The 17404-nt window shown below is 34.7% G+C and overlaps 2 protein-coding genes across 2 annotated transcripts in view; one reads left to right on the top strand and one right to left on the bottom strand.

The window, feature by feature from the left end:
- Positions 1 to 1420: 1420 nt before the first annotated feature.
- LOC128169992 (multiple epidermal growth factor-like domains protein 6) overlaps positions 1421 to 17404 on the bottom strand; it is a gene marked incomplete at its 3' end in the record, with an annotated part of 76230 nt that continues 60246 nt past the window's right edge. Inside the window, exons 2-6 of the mRNA XM_052835995.1 lie at positions 8840 to 9064; positions 3973 to 4227; positions 2811 to 2939; positions 1763 to 1900; positions 1421 to 1552 (exon numbers count right to left, since the gene is read on the bottom strand). Coding sequence (XP_052691955.1) covers positions 1421 to 1552; positions 1763 to 1900; positions 2811 to 2939; positions 3973 to 4227; positions 8840 to 9064 — 879 coding nt within the window. The remainder of the gene's footprint in view (positions 1553 to 1762; positions 1901 to 2810; positions 2940 to 3972; positions 4228 to 8839; positions 9065 to 17404) is intronic.
- On the top strand, positions 13351 to 15110 carry LOC128169983 (uncharacterized). Its single transcript, XM_052835991.1, has 4 exons — positions 13351 to 13461; positions 13611 to 13741; positions 14275 to 14464; positions 14626 to 15110. Exons 2-4 carry the CDS (start codon positions 13613 to 13615, stop codon positions 14649 to 14651), a joined length of 345 nt encoding a protein of 114 aa, XP_052691951.1. The 5' UTR covers positions 13351 to 13461; positions 13611 to 13612; the 3' UTR covers positions 14652 to 15110.

Below are 17404 nucleotides of genomic sequence, written 5' to 3' on the forward strand. Positions count from 1 at the left end.
GCATATAATAAAAGTATATGACCTAAACTAATTGAAAGTGCTGTTAGAACCCTGTGCTTTGCTGATGTAAAAAAAAAAAATACAAAGTATTTTCAATGTAATTAAACAAGTCGGAGGGGTTTCAGAAAAATAATGACACTACATTTATGTATTTATTTTATGCGATTAACAATAGGATTCTAGCAGTAATATTAATAATCATGAACTTATCGCCGATCAAATCATTGTATCATACATACAAATGAACTTCGGGGTAGTGTTACACTTTCTGATATTTTGTTAAGGTAAAAAGGTTATCTATTTTTAACAGTCACGTGATACCATGGCTTCAAAGATCGACTCGATTCCAAAGTAGAAAAATAACATCATGGCGAACACGTTCACTTGATATCAATATTTAGCACTGATTTTATGAATATAAAAAGAATTTAATTTGATCATAATATCGACAGTCAATCAACTCAGACTTGTCTTAACCTACATGCGTACTCTAAAATAGATGTTAACCTCGAGAGAGGCGGAACAACCATGGTCGTGGATGCCCTTGGGGTGTGTTAATCGAAATCAGGGAATCCAATCTCAATAATCTCATTCTCTAAGATGACATGTTCCTACGTAACGACGTTTTGCAGAAAAATGAAGTACAATTGCACTATTTCAAAGGAAAATTCCACGTCGGTGCTAGACAGACCAAAAAGCCCATGTTTAAATGAAATTCTTCCTCAGGGCAAGATTTCTCGGTACGTCGCGTGCGTTTACTTCCATTTTCAGTGGGTTGTATAAATGTGAAATAACTGGCAAGATGTCTGACTTTTTTTTAGCCCATAGATGAATTTCCTGTAGGGTTAATTCCTTCAAGGCCATTCAACAATTCCAGAACGTGGGGCAAGCTGTGAACCTCACGCAGAAGGAGCATATTTTTCGTCAGGGCCAGCTTTTAGCAACTGCGACGCCTGCGATCGAAACATTGATTCCGGAGGCGTTTGTAAGACATGTTGGAAAGAAGGTTTTTTCCGAAGTACCCCCACACATCAAGAGGTAACTCGACGATATCCAGGTTAAATATTCCACCTGACGTGTGTGAAAAGGCTGTGCAACTCATAGCACAATATTCGGAAAATCGCTGTTACACTACTGGCTCAGAAAAATCCTGTCTGTCATTTATGCACTTTTTCTTTAAAGGAAATACTATTTTAATGGTTATGTTTCTAAATTTAAAACTGAGTGGGGGGGGGGGGTATTTTGGTATTTTTTTTAATCATTACAAAATAATTTGTTAAAGACCGCTTCAGAATGTTTGCCGTTTTGTTTTCTACTTAATCATTTAATAAATCCGCTTTCAGTCGACAAAGGTGAATGAGCTAAAGAGGACATTGTATACATGCATACAGTGTGCATTTTTGACAAATAACAAATTTACCATCCTGACACTCATATCCCTGCCATCCGGGGTTACACCCAGTATCACAAGAACCATTGAATCTGTTACAACCATTACACGTGTCGTTACATTCGTGAATACAGTCTGGTCCAAAGAATCCGTGTGGGCAAGCTGAAAGTAATATATAACGTATAAATTATTAATTACATCTGTCACCACATTCCTGTCCAAAGAATCCGTAAGGGCAAGCTAAAGATAATACATAAAGTATGAATAAAAAGCTAGATACGTGTAAAATGGTTGCTTGCCATTTCGTCAACTAAAATGTAAGTTAAAGTTGTTGTTTTGTTCTTTCTTAAAATATATTATATTTCCACTCACATGTGTTACATGTTTCGCCGTCATAACCAGTTTCGCACCCAGTTAAGCATGACCCGTTCGTGTGGAAGCACTGATTTAGGTCACTGCAGTATCCACATTCTTGTTGACACTCAGCACCATAATATCCTCGACCACACACTATTGGAAATATACAATGTTTACTTCCACATTATAAGTTGATCAATATTATGGAACAGTAACTGAAAAGTATGCAAACCCACATCACTAAACACTTTTCCCAGAAAAATCTTAAAAATGCATGGTGTTAACTTAATAGTAAACTAATACCAAAAACAAAAATCTATAACGCAAGATAACGTCTAAAAGTTTCCGTTATGAATGATAACACAAAAGGGTTGTTGTAAGCTCGTTTTTTTTGGGGGGGGTCATTAATCAAACGCGTTGCCGACAGATCTGTTTTTTTTATTACAAAAGTTCCTAAAACTTAAGAAACTAGGCGCACATTATCCCTATGCATATTTCGTTATCTAAAATACATGTAATATCCTAATAGCTATATTGTCTTAAATTGACAATTATCTTCATTGTTCTCTTCTTGCTTTGTGCCTGTTTGTTTTATACATTATCAGTTTGTTTGATTTGAAGGTATTGTATTTTTTAATCGTCTTCCCGTACAAATCAGTTTGTTTCTATGTTGGCTTTTTTGAAAGTCACAAGTTTTGTTATTGTCCTAACATTGAAAATTGGTAACAGACCTGTGCTTGGAATAAAAAATGATCGTTAAGTATCAAGATTGTTAATTTGTTTTTTTTATCCAACGAACAGTAAATAGTTGCACAAAAAGAAACGTCACTAGTCCATTGGTGGCGTTAGGATATAAATCATAGGAACATATACAATCTGGTATAGCTTGGTTTACAGTAATGGTGGTGTTCGTTTATCTATAAACAGATGAAGTTTTTCCGTAACAGGTAAAATTAAAGCAATATAAAAACCGTGCACATTGTAAATCAGTTACACTAAGACCATACTGTAGTATCCATGTATATTCCAAATGTTTAAAAATGTGCAACTGAACATGCATTACCTGATTTACACAGGTAACCTTGATACCCAGGCTTGCAGCCCTGACAGGTGCCCGTTTCTAAGTGACAGTAGCAATTGGTATCTGGACATGCGTTAGAACAGTTCGGCCCGTAAAACCCTCCAGGACATCCTATAAAGATTAAAAAAAAACAGCCAGCATTTAAAACAATTGTATTGGTTTCTTATTCTTTTTAAAAACATTTAATTAAAAGAGTATATATATATCATGCCGCTAAATAGTATCTCAGGTACATCAAAATCACTGTTGACAATGTACATTGATAAAGTATCAAAACACAAATGATTACCAGTTTTTGTTTAAAAAAAAAAAGAGGGGATAAAAAAACTATTCCCCACGTATTTTGATTGATTATTAGTTCATATATAAGATTTATGTCTGCAACGTATATCTCTACCCCCCCCCCATCACCCCCCCCCCCCCCAGCCATTGTCTTTGATATGTTAAGCTTTAAAAGAAAATATATCAATTCATTATGTTGATTTACAATTCCATTTCACTCGATTCCCAATCCTATGAGTAATGACTTCATAATCTTGTATTATATTCAGCGCCGTCTAATGGCTGTTTTAGGGGTTTTTTCAATTGTCTGACGTTATCACCATAGTCCCATTCTCCGACAATCATCAGCTCGGCTATGCCAATGTTTCCAGGTCTCCGAATGTGGTTCCTCATTGGACCGCGCGTACTGCGCCTGATTACTGGTTTACTGCGTAAGTACTCCTTTTTAGTGATCTTAGACTCACCTTTAAAGAATGACATCAGCGAAGCTGGCCTCTTGTATCACACATTAGCGCATTATGCTTCCATTTGTGTCTTAAGCGGGAACAAGAGGGCGCAACTCTTGGTTTATCAAATACAAGTCATGTTGATTGGTTTCTTAACTACTGATGATACAGGGGATTTGATAAAAGCGCATGCATGTGTTCGTATCAGTACTACGACAATCCTGCATTCTATTGCAAAATACAATTGAGTTTAATTACGCCCTCATATTAGACGTAATCTTAGACTCTTATCATTACAACGCAAGTGTCACTGGACGCAGTATTGCTGCTCCAAAACAGCATTGATATTATATTGAAATATGTACACCAACAACATCAGCTTTCAAGGTTGAATTCAAGGAATAAGGAACACTCACCATACACCTCCACTTCACAGAGGTTACTGTTAACATCTGTAGAGTACCCTCTAGGGTAGGTAACTCCTGGTCGTCTCTCGTTGTAGTAGATAACGTACTGTCCATGTACAGGACAGGTGGTGGTGAAGACAGCAGGTATGGTGAGTGCTGTAAAGTTATCGTCCTTGTAACACAGTGTTCCCTGTAGTCTGTCTGTTGTGTTGGAGACGTACACCGAGAATCCAAGGAAGTTATTTGATACACCAGTATAAAAGTCTACAAAAGGAATCACGATCAAAGATGAACTGATGAAAGGAGCTGGATTAATTGAACAATATCCTATTTGCTATTAGGAGTCGTTATTTAAAAAAAAGGATGAAACACGCTCTGTAAATAATACTAAAAATATTATTGTAACTAGACTCTTGTTGCAAAAGCAACAAAAAGGTCTTCCGTTTTGATATACATGAATCAATTTTACCGTAGACATTGCTTCTCTTACACAGAGAAAATAGTTAATATGATAAGTATTGTAAATGATATATCCAGACGTTACTTCCACGTAAAACAACGAGATTGAAAAAGAAATCAATTTTTGAAGTACTCTCTGTGACGACCGGAAGTAATTCCGAACTAACAAAAGAGGTTACAAAGTTTGGTTGTTAAAAATATGATTTATTTGAATCCTTTCGGTGAAAACCGGAAGTGGCAGTTGACAAAATAAAACCCACTCAACATATCATCAATCAAATGTCTATCATTCATGAAAGCTTTGTGTCTCATTCACTTACAGTGACAAAAATCTTGCGGGCATCAAATTTGTAAAAGGGAAAGCTACATAGAGATATTTGAGATATCTCACCGGAAGGAACAGTTATTTGAAAATTTAACATTATAAAGATGACGCATCTAAGATTGTATACTGATATATTCATTTCATGTAAAAGAAATAAAGAAAAAACATTATTTGTAGTGCTTCCGGTGACAACCGGAAGTTACCCAGAACAAAATAAAATAGTTTTAAAAAATGTACATATATAGGTCTATCATCCCACAAAGTTTAATTGTTCAAGTCGACATCGTTTATGAGATCTCGTCGAAATAAGGTTTTTTGTCTCGGGACAGGAAACGGACAAACGGAAGTGTTCAATGTAAATTGTTTTAAATATTTCTTGTATACTTGTCTTTTGTACATTATTTTCATCGAGCTCACTACAAATATCAAAGAAAAACAGTTAAACTGATAAAAAAATTCGATTTGTTTGAACTCCTCTTGTGTGGACCGGAAGTGACGGAAGACAAAATGAAACCGGTTAAACATATCTTCAATAAAATGTCTATCATCCATGAACGTTTTCCGCTTTGATCACTTATAGTTCTGAGAACTTGTTTGTACAAAATGTGTTTCAAAAAAGCTACCTGAGATATTTGAGATATCTCACCGGAAGTAGAATTTTTGTTGTTGATATAACATTGCATTGATAACGTATGTATAGATTTATACTTATATATCTATTTTATGGCAAAAGAATTTAATGCGTAAAAATAGTTATTTTTGAAGAGCTTCCGGTGACGACCGGAAGTTACGCCGAACAAAACAGAATAGTATAAACATATGTACATACATAGGTCTATCATCCCACAAAGTTTTATTGTTCAAGTTGTCACCGTTTTTGAGATCTTATCGAAATAAGGTTTTTTGTCTCGGGACAGGAAACGGACAAACGGAAGTGCTTAATGTAAATTTTATTAGTTATTTTTTGTATACTTGCCCTTTGCATTTTATTGTTCATCAAGCACACTACAGATATCAAAGAGAAAAAGTTAAACTGATTAACAGCTTGATTTGTTTGAACTCTTCCTGCGTGGACCGGAAGTGACGGAAGACAAAATGAAACCGGTTAAACACATCCTCAATCAAATGTCTATCATCCATAAAAGTCTTGTGCTTTGATCTCTTATAGTCACTGATATCTCGTTTGTACAAAATGTGTATCAAAAAAGCTACCTGAGATATTTGAGATATCTCACCGGAAGTGGAATTTTGTTGTTGAAATAACATCGCAAAGATTACTTTTGTGTAGATTTATGCTTAAATATTTATTCTATTGAAAAGGAATTTAATGCGTAAAAGTTGTTAATTTTGAAGTACTTCCGGTGACGACCGGAAGTTACGACGAACAAAACAAAATAGTTTAAACACATCTACAACTATAGGTCTATCATCCCACAAAGTTTAGATGTTTAAGTCTCTACCATTTTTGAGATCTCGAATGTACAAGCTTTTTCAACGCGGGACAGGAAACGGACGACCGGAAATGATTTTTGACAAAATGAAAAAAACGCCTCGAGATATTAACACTTTCTATTAGTCCTGAAAATTTCAAGAAAATCTAATCAGCCATCTCTGAGAAATTTTGTGGACAAAAAAAGGGGAAAAAAAAAATAATAATAACTAGAGCAAAGCTCGTTGCAAAGCAACGAGTGGGTCTTCCGTTAATGTCGGATGTAAAGCTGGAAGTTCCTGTAAGAAGCAGAGCTGCTAAACCAATAACAAGAGTAACTAAAATAAAAAGATGAAAACAATCGAATTATTCCTGGTACGACTTAACAAAATCCGAATCATTTTAAGTACGACATAACAAAAACCTTTCTGATTTCAAGAACGACTAAACAAAAAAAATCCGAATGTGTTTAAGTACGACTGAGCAATTATTTTTGGTACGAGTTAACTTCACTTTAAACAAAACGCTATTTTTTAAACCAAGGACGCGGAATCAAAATTTCCGGAAAAATCAATTTTTAAACCCCGATATCTCTGTAATGCATCGTCCGATTTAAAAACGGATTTCAGTTTTGAACTCAGCATGAAAAATACTGTAAGATACGTACGTAAAATTTTTAAAATTGAAAAACATGAAAATTCAAAAAAATTGGTTTTGCTTCCGGTTTCGACCGGAAGTGTCAGAATTGAGTCTCCAGCCTTATGTCATAAGTAAAACGATAGTTCTACCTTCTCTGTAAATCTCATAGCTTTATCTTAAATCAAAAATGAGAAAAACTCCGGACAAAATCACTTTTTAAAACGTGAAAAACGTCAATATCTGACGAAATTCATGACGTCATCAAATAATTTTTTCATATCATAGAGATCTTTTAGATACACATTACACCTGTAAATTTCAAAACAATCGATGCAAGCGTTTTTGAAATATTTGAGTTGGAAAAAAAATAAAAAGAATAATAATAATAAGAATAAGAAAAAAAAGAAACCGTAGAAAAACAAAAGGGTCTTCCGTTGAAAACGGAAGACCCTAATAAAAAACCTTACAATCACTATAAGGTCTTCCGTTGGAAACGGAAGACCTTAATAAAACCCTTTTGGAGTTGTGCGTAGGTAGTAAAAAAAAAGGATAAGCAGTGGAATAAACAAAACGGTTGCATGTATTTAGTCTTTGATATGTGCATTGTCATTATATTCATGTCTTTCCGATCGCCCTAGCATGTATTTCTTTGTGTTAAAGTGATATTTTTATATATGCTCAACATTTATTGTAGAAAACTTTCTACATGTATAACACCCCGTGAATTCGTAAAACCTGTTACATGGTTTGTTTTTTTCAATGATAACCTACAAAGATCCGAAATAACGTAGGAGATTGAAATTTGTGTTTTAAATTATTATCATTCATTATCCCATTTATGCCTATTTCACAAATAAGTAGAGAATAATCAAAATAATAATTTATAGATAAAATAATAATTACTTTTATTGGGCGGTGAATGTCACAATCTACAAATAACGTAATAATTCACCAAGATAAAACCCCGGTGAAACCCAGGAAAACGTGCTTTGGATTTCCCCCTCCCTCTATGTGACTGTGGCGTGAATAGACCTCGATCTGTTAAGAGTGAGTGCCACATAAAGAATAACATCGAGTCCCGACTAGGGACCTAACTCTTTCTTGCATCCAATAGTATAACACAACTAACAAGGGATGATCAGAGAAAAACCACAAAACCGCCCTAGATATCCACCGGAACTACATATAGCTCTCTCTCTCTCCATGCGTCCTCGCATTTTACTTGCAGACGTCGTGCATGTAGCATGAGCTATGTAACTGACCTGGGATGAATATATAATTATATAAATGCTAAAACTATAAAACCTCGGTAATGTTATGACAGACATAAAGTCTAATAATACAATTTTGTGTGTACGTTAAATATCTCAAAAAGTACACATAACACGTGGATTTAGGTTGTCAGATTGCACAAAAGAAAAGCATATGTTTCCTGCAGATTATCCCTTATATTTCATTCATACATATATTTTCGTTTTTAATTGTTTCATTAAAAGCAAATTTCTTACATTATACGTAAATGTCACGAAGAATCAGATTTTCCCATAAAATCAAATGAGAAGTATCGTACTATATTTTTACAGTGTTAACATATTTCTGAAACTCTTAGAATTCTTTAGTTACGTGTATGTGTTTTTAAATACATTAAAGTATTTTAACAGTCGGTTGCTACGTAGAATAAAAATAAATGACTAATGTGGTGTTTTTAAAGTTTTAATGCGGGTGCAAAAGGAGTATTCTTACGAAATTTCAGAATCAACTTGTGTTCTATATTTCTTTCGATAAGTGATACGAAAATAAGAAATTATTGGTATTAAAACAAACATGGAAAATGAAGGAGGTACAGTGTATAAACAATGCACGGCATTATCGAAAAATCAATAAACTTGCATAATAACTATTTCAAACATCACATCAAGCACAATAGGCTAATTCTTTAATATAATAATCAGTGGAAATAAATATAATTTCAATCTTGAACTGTTATCTGAAGGTAAAGATAAAAGAATAAAATGTGACTATACTCTGTAGATCATTCTCCGTCCTGAAGTAAATGGTGATGTGGTGGATGCTGTGGATGGTGGTCAGGTTCACCCACCAGGTGGCGGTTTGTTTCGTATATGATCCAGCACATTGACCTCCATTCCGTCTCAGGTCTGATTTACATCCGTCTACAGCGTTACTGGCGTCACGTCTGTCACTTGGTACAGGGTACTGTAGGTATGCTGGTTTGTTGAGGGCGACATTAACTGTGAAGATAATCACACAGTGAACTCAGAGTGTATTTCTCGGGATTTATAATCGAACCCATGGTGCTATTGTAACTATATACATAATTAATGTTATACATAATAAAGTTTAACTATGACTTTGAGAAATATATTAACATACATAGTAATATAAATATATACTAACGGCAATCAGGAATGTATATATTTTGGTAGTAAATTCCACCTGATTTTAGAAATTCAGTCTTTAGATTGAACTGTTTTTTTTTTTTTTTTTTTTTTACATAATTTGAATTTTAACTCCTTTTTGGTCCGTTCATTCATCCTGTTGGACTGCATGCTTTTTGTGAAGTAGTACTAGACACAAACAAAACAACTGAACTTTACATAGCAACAAGTCTAAAAAATCCCGAATTAAGAATGAACGTTTCCTACTTTCCTACTTTAAATTCTGATGTATCGTGCCAAGATAACTGTAGGCAGCGGCAAGATGAAGGCCACACTGCATTATAAATGACCCGATCACCGAGATGTAAATGCCATCAACTGTATCTGTTGATATACCGGTATATACATAAAGGAGAGTAGAAGACAGACTTTCAATACATCCTAGATCCCGCCATTCATCTGACGCGCAACATGGAACCACTTTATCCTCGATTCATATTATGTTTAATTTGTTTATATTTTTAAATGGCATAGGCGGATCCAGCAATTTTGGAAAGGGGAGGGGGTTCCAATTGATGAATATTGATTATATAATATCTAGCCTTAATTTACAAGTCTATACACGCTTTCAATAAATCGTGCCCTCTAGCGGAAAGGTTATCTACCTTACTTAGCGATGACGTCAAACGAGGATAAACGTAATTACGAACGTGTTAAAGGAAGTATTCATATCTACTCACAGGCTGGTATTTTTTCTTTTGTTTGTACTCGTATATCGGAGAAAATTATGCTTTACTGAAAATATCCTTTCCTTTGTGAAACTATCACAATTATGAAGATGTTGACCCTTCACCAGTTGTGGTATGATAGACTAAATTTAGCTGTCGATATCACGTGATAGATTGATATTCACGAGGAGGCATTACTTTCCTGGCAGGAAAATAAATATTTTGTATTGTTTAATATTTGATATATTTGTTACGTAATCGAATTGAGCATTATAATTAACAGCATAAAGGTAACTTTTATTAGTAATCAAACACATACATGTTCCCCTTTATTCAAAATTGACGCAAATTATAGCGTGTATAGCTTAAATGTTATCTATTATTGTTTGATAAAATACACTGAATATATCCACTTTTAATATTACTTTTCGTCTAAAGATTTGATGGTTAGAAAAAAGATCAGCTTAATTGACATGGATTAATCTTAAGACGGTAATAAGCAGTTGTATTGCCTTAAACATATCATTTGCACAATGCATGTAAATCCAAGTAAACATGACTGTATGATACTATTAGAGTTTTAGCTCATGGATAATCTTTAAGATTATTTTACTATCGATACCGTATATTTTTTCCTCCTCATATACTCAGTAATCAGTACAAATGTACACAATATATGTATTCTTCAAGTAAGATGCTAGTAAAAGTTGGTTTGACTAATTCAGTACAGATTATATACATGTACAAAATCTCCATTACCATTTTGACACTCATATCCCTGCCATCCGGGGTTACACCCAGTATCACAGGAACCATTGAATCTGTTACAACCATCACAGGTGTCCTTACATCTGTCAGCACAATCTTGTCCAAAAAGTCCGTAAGGGCAAGCTACAATAAACACAAGGATTATGAAGCAAACACGTCCATAGAATCCGACTCTGGCATTCTGTCATTGAATGATAGAAATATTGGCGACTAACAGATGATTGGAGGAGACGACATTACTATTCGGTCCCCTCCAGTCAGTTAACTTTTATCATATTATTTTTAGAAGGTAAATGCACATCTCAACAACATTATATGAAAGGTGTATTGATGTATGTAATATCTAAATCTGATAAATCAATAATTCTGAATTATATCAAGGAAGTTCAAATTAATTTGTCTTCCGGAATTAAATTATGTTTTGCATAAAATGATCCTCAAACATGTTTTATAGAGAGCGGGTTGAGTCTGAAGTCCATACCTTGTTGAGTGTTATTACTTACGTGTTTTACACAAGTCCCCGTGGTAACCAACATCACATCCAGTCAAACATGTTCCGTTAATATTGGAACACTGGTTGACGTCACGACAGTGTCCGCATGTTTCACTGCAGTTATCACCAAATGATTCCTTGTCACATACTGGTGAGAAAAACAAGAGGCCCAGGGGCCACATCGCTCACCTGAGCAACCATTGTCTTAATTCTGATCAAATTAGCATTACAGTATCAAAATAGCTTGACAACTCAGTACAGTAGATCTTGCTAAAAAAAGAAATTGAAAATCTGCCAATTTTTAACCATCTCTTTTTTTTTGGTAAATACCAAGCCCTTTTTGTTGTTGTACTTGTTAGAAGATTTTTTTCTATTCCTATATCCCCCCTGCCACCCCCCCCCCATTTCGTGGTACAACTTTTCTCTAGGGAATCATGGTTTCATCAAACTTAAATCTGCACACTTAGAGTTTTGGACCGAAAACCTTTCCAGAATATTTTTAAAAGATTTCTCTATATATTCCTAGGTAAAAATTCAAACCGTCATCACGGCCCCGCCTATCACTAGGGACTGTGATTTTGCAAACTTGAATTTAGATTTTCTCTATATATTCCTACGTAAAAATTCATCCCCCATTGTGGCCTCACCATACCTCAAGGGACCATGATTTGAAAAAACTAGAATCTAAATTATCTGAGGATGGTTACACGCCAATTCGAGCTTTCTAGCCCAAATAGTTTTTAAAAGAATTTGATTTAAAGATGTTCTCTATATATTCCTGTATAAAAATTTATCCCCAAATTGTGGCCCCACCCTACACCCGGGGACCATGACTTGAACAAACTTAAATCTACACTATCTGAGGATGCTTCCACTCAAATTTGAGCTTTCCTGGCCTAATAATTTTTGAGAAGAAGATTTTTAAAGATTGTCTCTATATATTCCTATGTAAAACTTGATACCCCTATTGTGGCCCAACCCTACCCCTGGAGACCATGATTTGAGCAAACCTGAATCTACACTACCTGAGAATGCTTTCATTTTAACTGAAGCTTTTCTGGCATAATAGTTTTTGAGAAATGGATATTTAAAGATTTTCTCTATATATTAATATGCAAAACTTGATCCCCCCATTGTGGCCCCACATTACCCCAGGTTACCATGATTTTAACAAACTTGAATCTACACTCTCTGAGGATGCTTCCACTCAAATTTTAGCTTTTCTGGCATACTAGATTTTGAGAAGAAGATTTTTTTTAAATGTTCTCGATATATTCCTATGTAAAAGATGATCCCCGAATTGTGGCCCCACATTAACCCTGGAGACCATGATTTGAACAAACTTGAATCTACACTACCTGAAGATGCTTCCACTCAAATTTGAGCTTTTCAAGCCTAATAGTTTTTTAGAAGAATTTATTTAAAGATGATCTCTATATATTATTATATAAAACTTGATCCCCAAGTTATGGCCCCACCCTACCCCTAGGTTACCATGATTTTAAAAACCTTGAACTTACACTACCTAAATATGCTTCCATTTTATTTGAGCTTTTCAAGCTAAATAGTTTTTGAGAAGAAGATATTTAAAGATTTTCTCCATATATTACTGTGTAAAACATGATCCCCCATATGTTGCCCCATTCTACCCCCGGGGACCATGATTTAAACAAACTTGAATCTCCTCTATCTGAGGATGCTTCCACTCGAATTAAAGCTTTGCTGGCCTAATAGTTTTTGAGAAGAAGATTTTTAAATATTATCTCTATATATTATATACTTTTGTGAAATCCGGTAATATGATTGGTCAATACGAAGTCATTATTTTTTTATAATGACCGCTGAAAGCGAATATTGACTCGCACGAGCTGTCTCGTTTTCACTTTCGCTTCAGTCAAATATGGCGTCGAATACGAAAGCTCGAAGGTTTGCGAGTTTCAGTGAGGAAGATTTGAAAGAAATAGTAAACAACTCTGAGGCCGAGAATACCAAAAAATTAACAAGGATAGCTGTAAACGTTTTTCGGGAATATTTATTTTCTAAGCAAATCGGTGCAGAATTCGAAGGCCTATCGTGTGATGAACGGGATCATCTGCTGGGGAGATTTTATGTTGAACTTCAAAATAACAAAGGGGAGATGCACACAAAAACCACTCTCTTATCATATCGTCAGGGTATACAGAGATTTTTGCAATCTATTCGACCAGACGTTGACATTATCAAGGGTCCATTATTCCGAGAGTCAAACAAATTTTTCAAAGGTAGGACTTCCGATTTCATTTAATTAATACTATCAGCTCATATTAACTTCCCGAATTATCTAGTCATTGAGCATACTCGTTTCAATATTTGATTATGAGGTATATTTAGAGGGTTTAAAACTGTATTTATTTCTTGACAACAAATATAGGGATGACAATGGAGTTGAAGAGGCAGGGGCAGGCTAACATTGACCATCACCCTCCAATATCTGATGCTGACTTGATAAAAATGTACGACTACCTTTCAAGCTCTGACTCGGCCCAGGTGTTACAACACAAGGTAAGTTTTAAAACTGATAACAGCAAATGGTCATATTATAGATCACAAGCATTTATCCCAAGATATTTTGGATTCACATTTGGCTTAATTGCTTGATATTTATAAATACCTCAGGATTCAAATGATGTTCATTCAAAAGTATGAAAAATTTCCAAGATTTCCCAGTCAAAACGCCCCTTTTAGCTTATCAGGTTTCAATACAATGCTAAAAAATGTGATGTCTACGGAGATTTTGTATTGCAGCAAGCCCGGATGATAACGTTGAAATATTGCGCGATGTATTCCGAGTGTATTCCGAATGGAGAAAAGATGTAAAAATTCACCATTATAAATCTCCGTAAGGAATCTGTTTTCGTTCCTGTGAATTTTTCCGAGTGAAAGATGATAATGTATCAATGAAATTATCTTGGAAAATATCCCTTTCAACTATTTCAATTGCACTTCTTTCACAGGTAAGTATATTTTTATAAAAAATCGTCCAGATGTGCTGCATAAATATCTTGGGACAGACTATAGATACTTTTTTATGATAGGTCTTTGTGGACATCATGATGCACGTTGGCAGAAGGGGCCGTGAAAATTTAAGAACTCTTCGAAGAACAGACTTTTCTGTTAGTACTGACGGAGAGGGATGTATGTATGTGGAGAAAATTCAAGATGAGCAAACAAAGAATCATCAAGATGACAGCTGCAAAGCAGAGGGCAGAATGTATGAAATAAAAGGTATGTTCTAATATTATATTTAAGTTAACAAAAGTTATATTAAAATTGAAAAAAAAAACTGGTAATTATTAAAAAAAATTTAGATAGTGACCGCTGTCCCTTGAGGAGCTTTGTGTAACTAATCCGAAGGTTGAACCCACAGTGCCCTTTTTTTATTTCAGCAGCCGCGTGCGGTACCAAAGGATAACATACACTTCAATAATGTAGTGTTAGGCCACAACAAGATGGGTAACATGATGAGTGTCATCAGTGAGGCAGCCTCCTTATCGAGGCGTTATACCAATCATTCTCTCCGGGCAACCACTGTCCACATTCTAGACGAAGCACGTGTGCCGAGTAGACATATCATGAGTGTTACAGGGCACAAATCCGAAAGTTCCTTGAAAACTTACTCGGGCCAAACAACGGAAAGTACAAAACGTCTAATGTCAGAAACTTTAAGCGCACGTTCAGGAGTTGTGTCATCAAATTCCAAGTCTAAAGCATCATCCACCATTACCCAAGCTTCGTTGGCTACCAATGCTAACTTTGATATTGGGTTACCACTGCCAAAGCCCTGTTCTTCAACGTTGACGACTTGTAATGATGAAACAACCTTGAATGATGGTTTAGACAATCTTTATGCAAACATTCCCATGCCAAATGTACCCGTTTTACCAACCATGTACAATTTTTCAAATGTAACAATCACCCACAATATCAGTTTTAAGAGTAATCAGTAGACCAAGTATATTGGTGAAATCAGTAAAACAAATAATTCAGGAATATTTATTTTAATGTTGTTACTGTTATTAACTTTATTACTGTTATTGTTACACATTGTTATAAGTTGTTTTTATGTTGAAAATATTTACACTTTTCTTTGCCAAGATAAAATAATACATATATGTGATATCTATTCTTACCAATTTGTTATTCATGTTGTGAAAGATTTACAATTATTGTTATTGATTATTGTTATTGTTGATTATTATGATTTCTGTCTTACAATATGAGGACTGTTGCTCAATGAAAAGAAACTCTGGTTGTTAGGTTTGGAAGTAATATTCAATAAACTTTGAAACATTTTCATTCAAATTGTGCTTTACAACAACAGCAAATCACAACTCTGTAAACATTAAGAAGATATACATTGTACTCATAAATTTGGGATATTATATAATATAATAAATATGGACTCAATGCACGGTCAATATGCATTTATAATGACCAAGGATGACAGATATTGACCTCAGATACATGGAGGATATCGACCTCGGGCTAGCGCCCTCGGTCGATATCCTCCATGTATCTTCGGTCAATATTGTCATCCTGGGTCATTATAAATGCATATTGACCTACATTGAGTCCATATTTGTATAATATTCCTCTGAAAAACTTGATCCCCCTATTTTGGCCCCACCCTACCTCTAGGGACTATGATTTGAACAAACTTGAATTATTACTACCTGAGTAAATATAAAACATGATCCCCAAATTGTGGCCCCACCCTATCCCTGGGGACAATGATTTGAACAAACTTGAATCTACACTAAAATCAAAGACTATTAGGTTTGAATGTAAACTACCTGAGGATTCGTCAAATTAAATTTGAGCTTTTCAAGCCTAATAGTTTTTTGAGAAGAAGATATTTAAAGATTTTCTCTATATATTACTATGTAAAACTTGATCCCCCCATTGTAGCCCCACCCTCCCCCCAGGGACTATGATTTTAACAAACTTGAATCTACACTACCTGAGGATGCTTCCATTTTTATTTGAGCTTTTCTGGCATAAAAGGTTTTGAGAAGAAGATTTTTGAAGATTGTTTCTATATATTTCTAATTTAAAACTTAATCCCCCCCATTGTGGCCCCACCCTATCCCTGGAGACCATGATTAGAACAAACTTGAATGTACATTAATGAGGATGCTTCTATTTTTTTTTGAGCTTTTCAAACCTAATAGTTTTTGAGAATAAGATATTTAAAGATTTTCACTATATATTACTATGTAAAACTTGATCCCCCCATTGAGGCCCCACCATACCCCAGAGGACCATGATTATAGCAATTTTGAGTTTTTCTGGCATAATAGTTTTTGAGAAGAAGATTTTTTGAATATTTTCTCTATATATTCCTCTGTAAAACTTCATCCCCCAATTTTGGTCCCACCCTACCCCTGGAGACCATGTTTTGATCAAACTTAAATCTACACTAAATGAGGATGTTTCCATTTTAATTTGAGCTTTTCAAGCCTAATATGTTTTGAGAAGAAGATATTAAAAGATTTTCTCTTTATATTACTATGTATAACATGATCCCCCAATGGTGGCCCCACCCTACCCCTGGAGACAATGATTTGAACAAACTTAAATCTACACTACCTGAGAATGCTTCCACTCAATTTTGAGCTTTTCAAGCCTAATAGTTTTTGAGAAGAAGATATTTAAAGATTTTCTCTATATATAACTATGTTAAACATTACCATAATTTGAACAAACTTGAATCAACACTACCTACCTGAGGATGCTTCCATTTTAATTTGAGCTTTTCTGGCCTGATAGTTTCTGAGAAGAAGATTTTTAAAGATTGTCTCTAACTATTCCATTGTGAAACTTGATCCCCCTACTGTGACCTCATCCTTCCCACAGACACCATGACTTGAACAAACCTGAATCTACACTATCTGAGGATGCTTCCACTCAAATTTCAGATTTCCTGGCCTAATAGTTTTCGAGAAAAAAGATTTTTAAAGATTTTCTATTTATATTCCTATGTAAAATTTGATCCCCCCATTGTGGCCCCACCCTACCCCTATGGACTATGATTTTAACAAACTTGAATTAACACTACCTGAGGATGCTTCACTTTTATTTTGAGTTTTTTCTGGCATAAAAGTTTTTGAAAAGAAGATTTTTGAAGATTTTCTCTATATGTTCCTAAATAAAAACTTGATACCC

The sequence above is a fragment of the Crassostrea angulata genome, unplaced genomic scaffold, assembly GCF_025612915.1.
Source record: "Crassostrea angulata isolate pt1a10 unplaced genomic scaffold, ASM2561291v2 HiC_scaffold_272, whole genome shotgun sequence".
NCBI lineage: Eukaryota > Metazoa > Mollusca > Bivalvia > Ostreida > Ostreidae > Magallana > Magallana angulata.

Bases quoted from the DNA above. Each gene is read 5' to 3' on its own strand.
- LOC128169983 (XM_052835991.1), top strand. From the start codon at position 13,613: ATGACAATGGAGTTGAAGAGGCAGGGGCAGGCTAACATTGACCATCAC. The intron at 13,742-14,274 runs GTAAGTTTTAAA...TTTTTATGATAG, and splicing joins CCCAGGTGTTACAACACAAG to GTCTTTGTGGACATCATGAT. The intron at 14,465-14,625 runs GTATGTTCTAAT...TTTTTATTTCAG, and splicing joins CAGAATGTATGAAATAAAAG to CAGCCGCGTGCGGTACCAAA.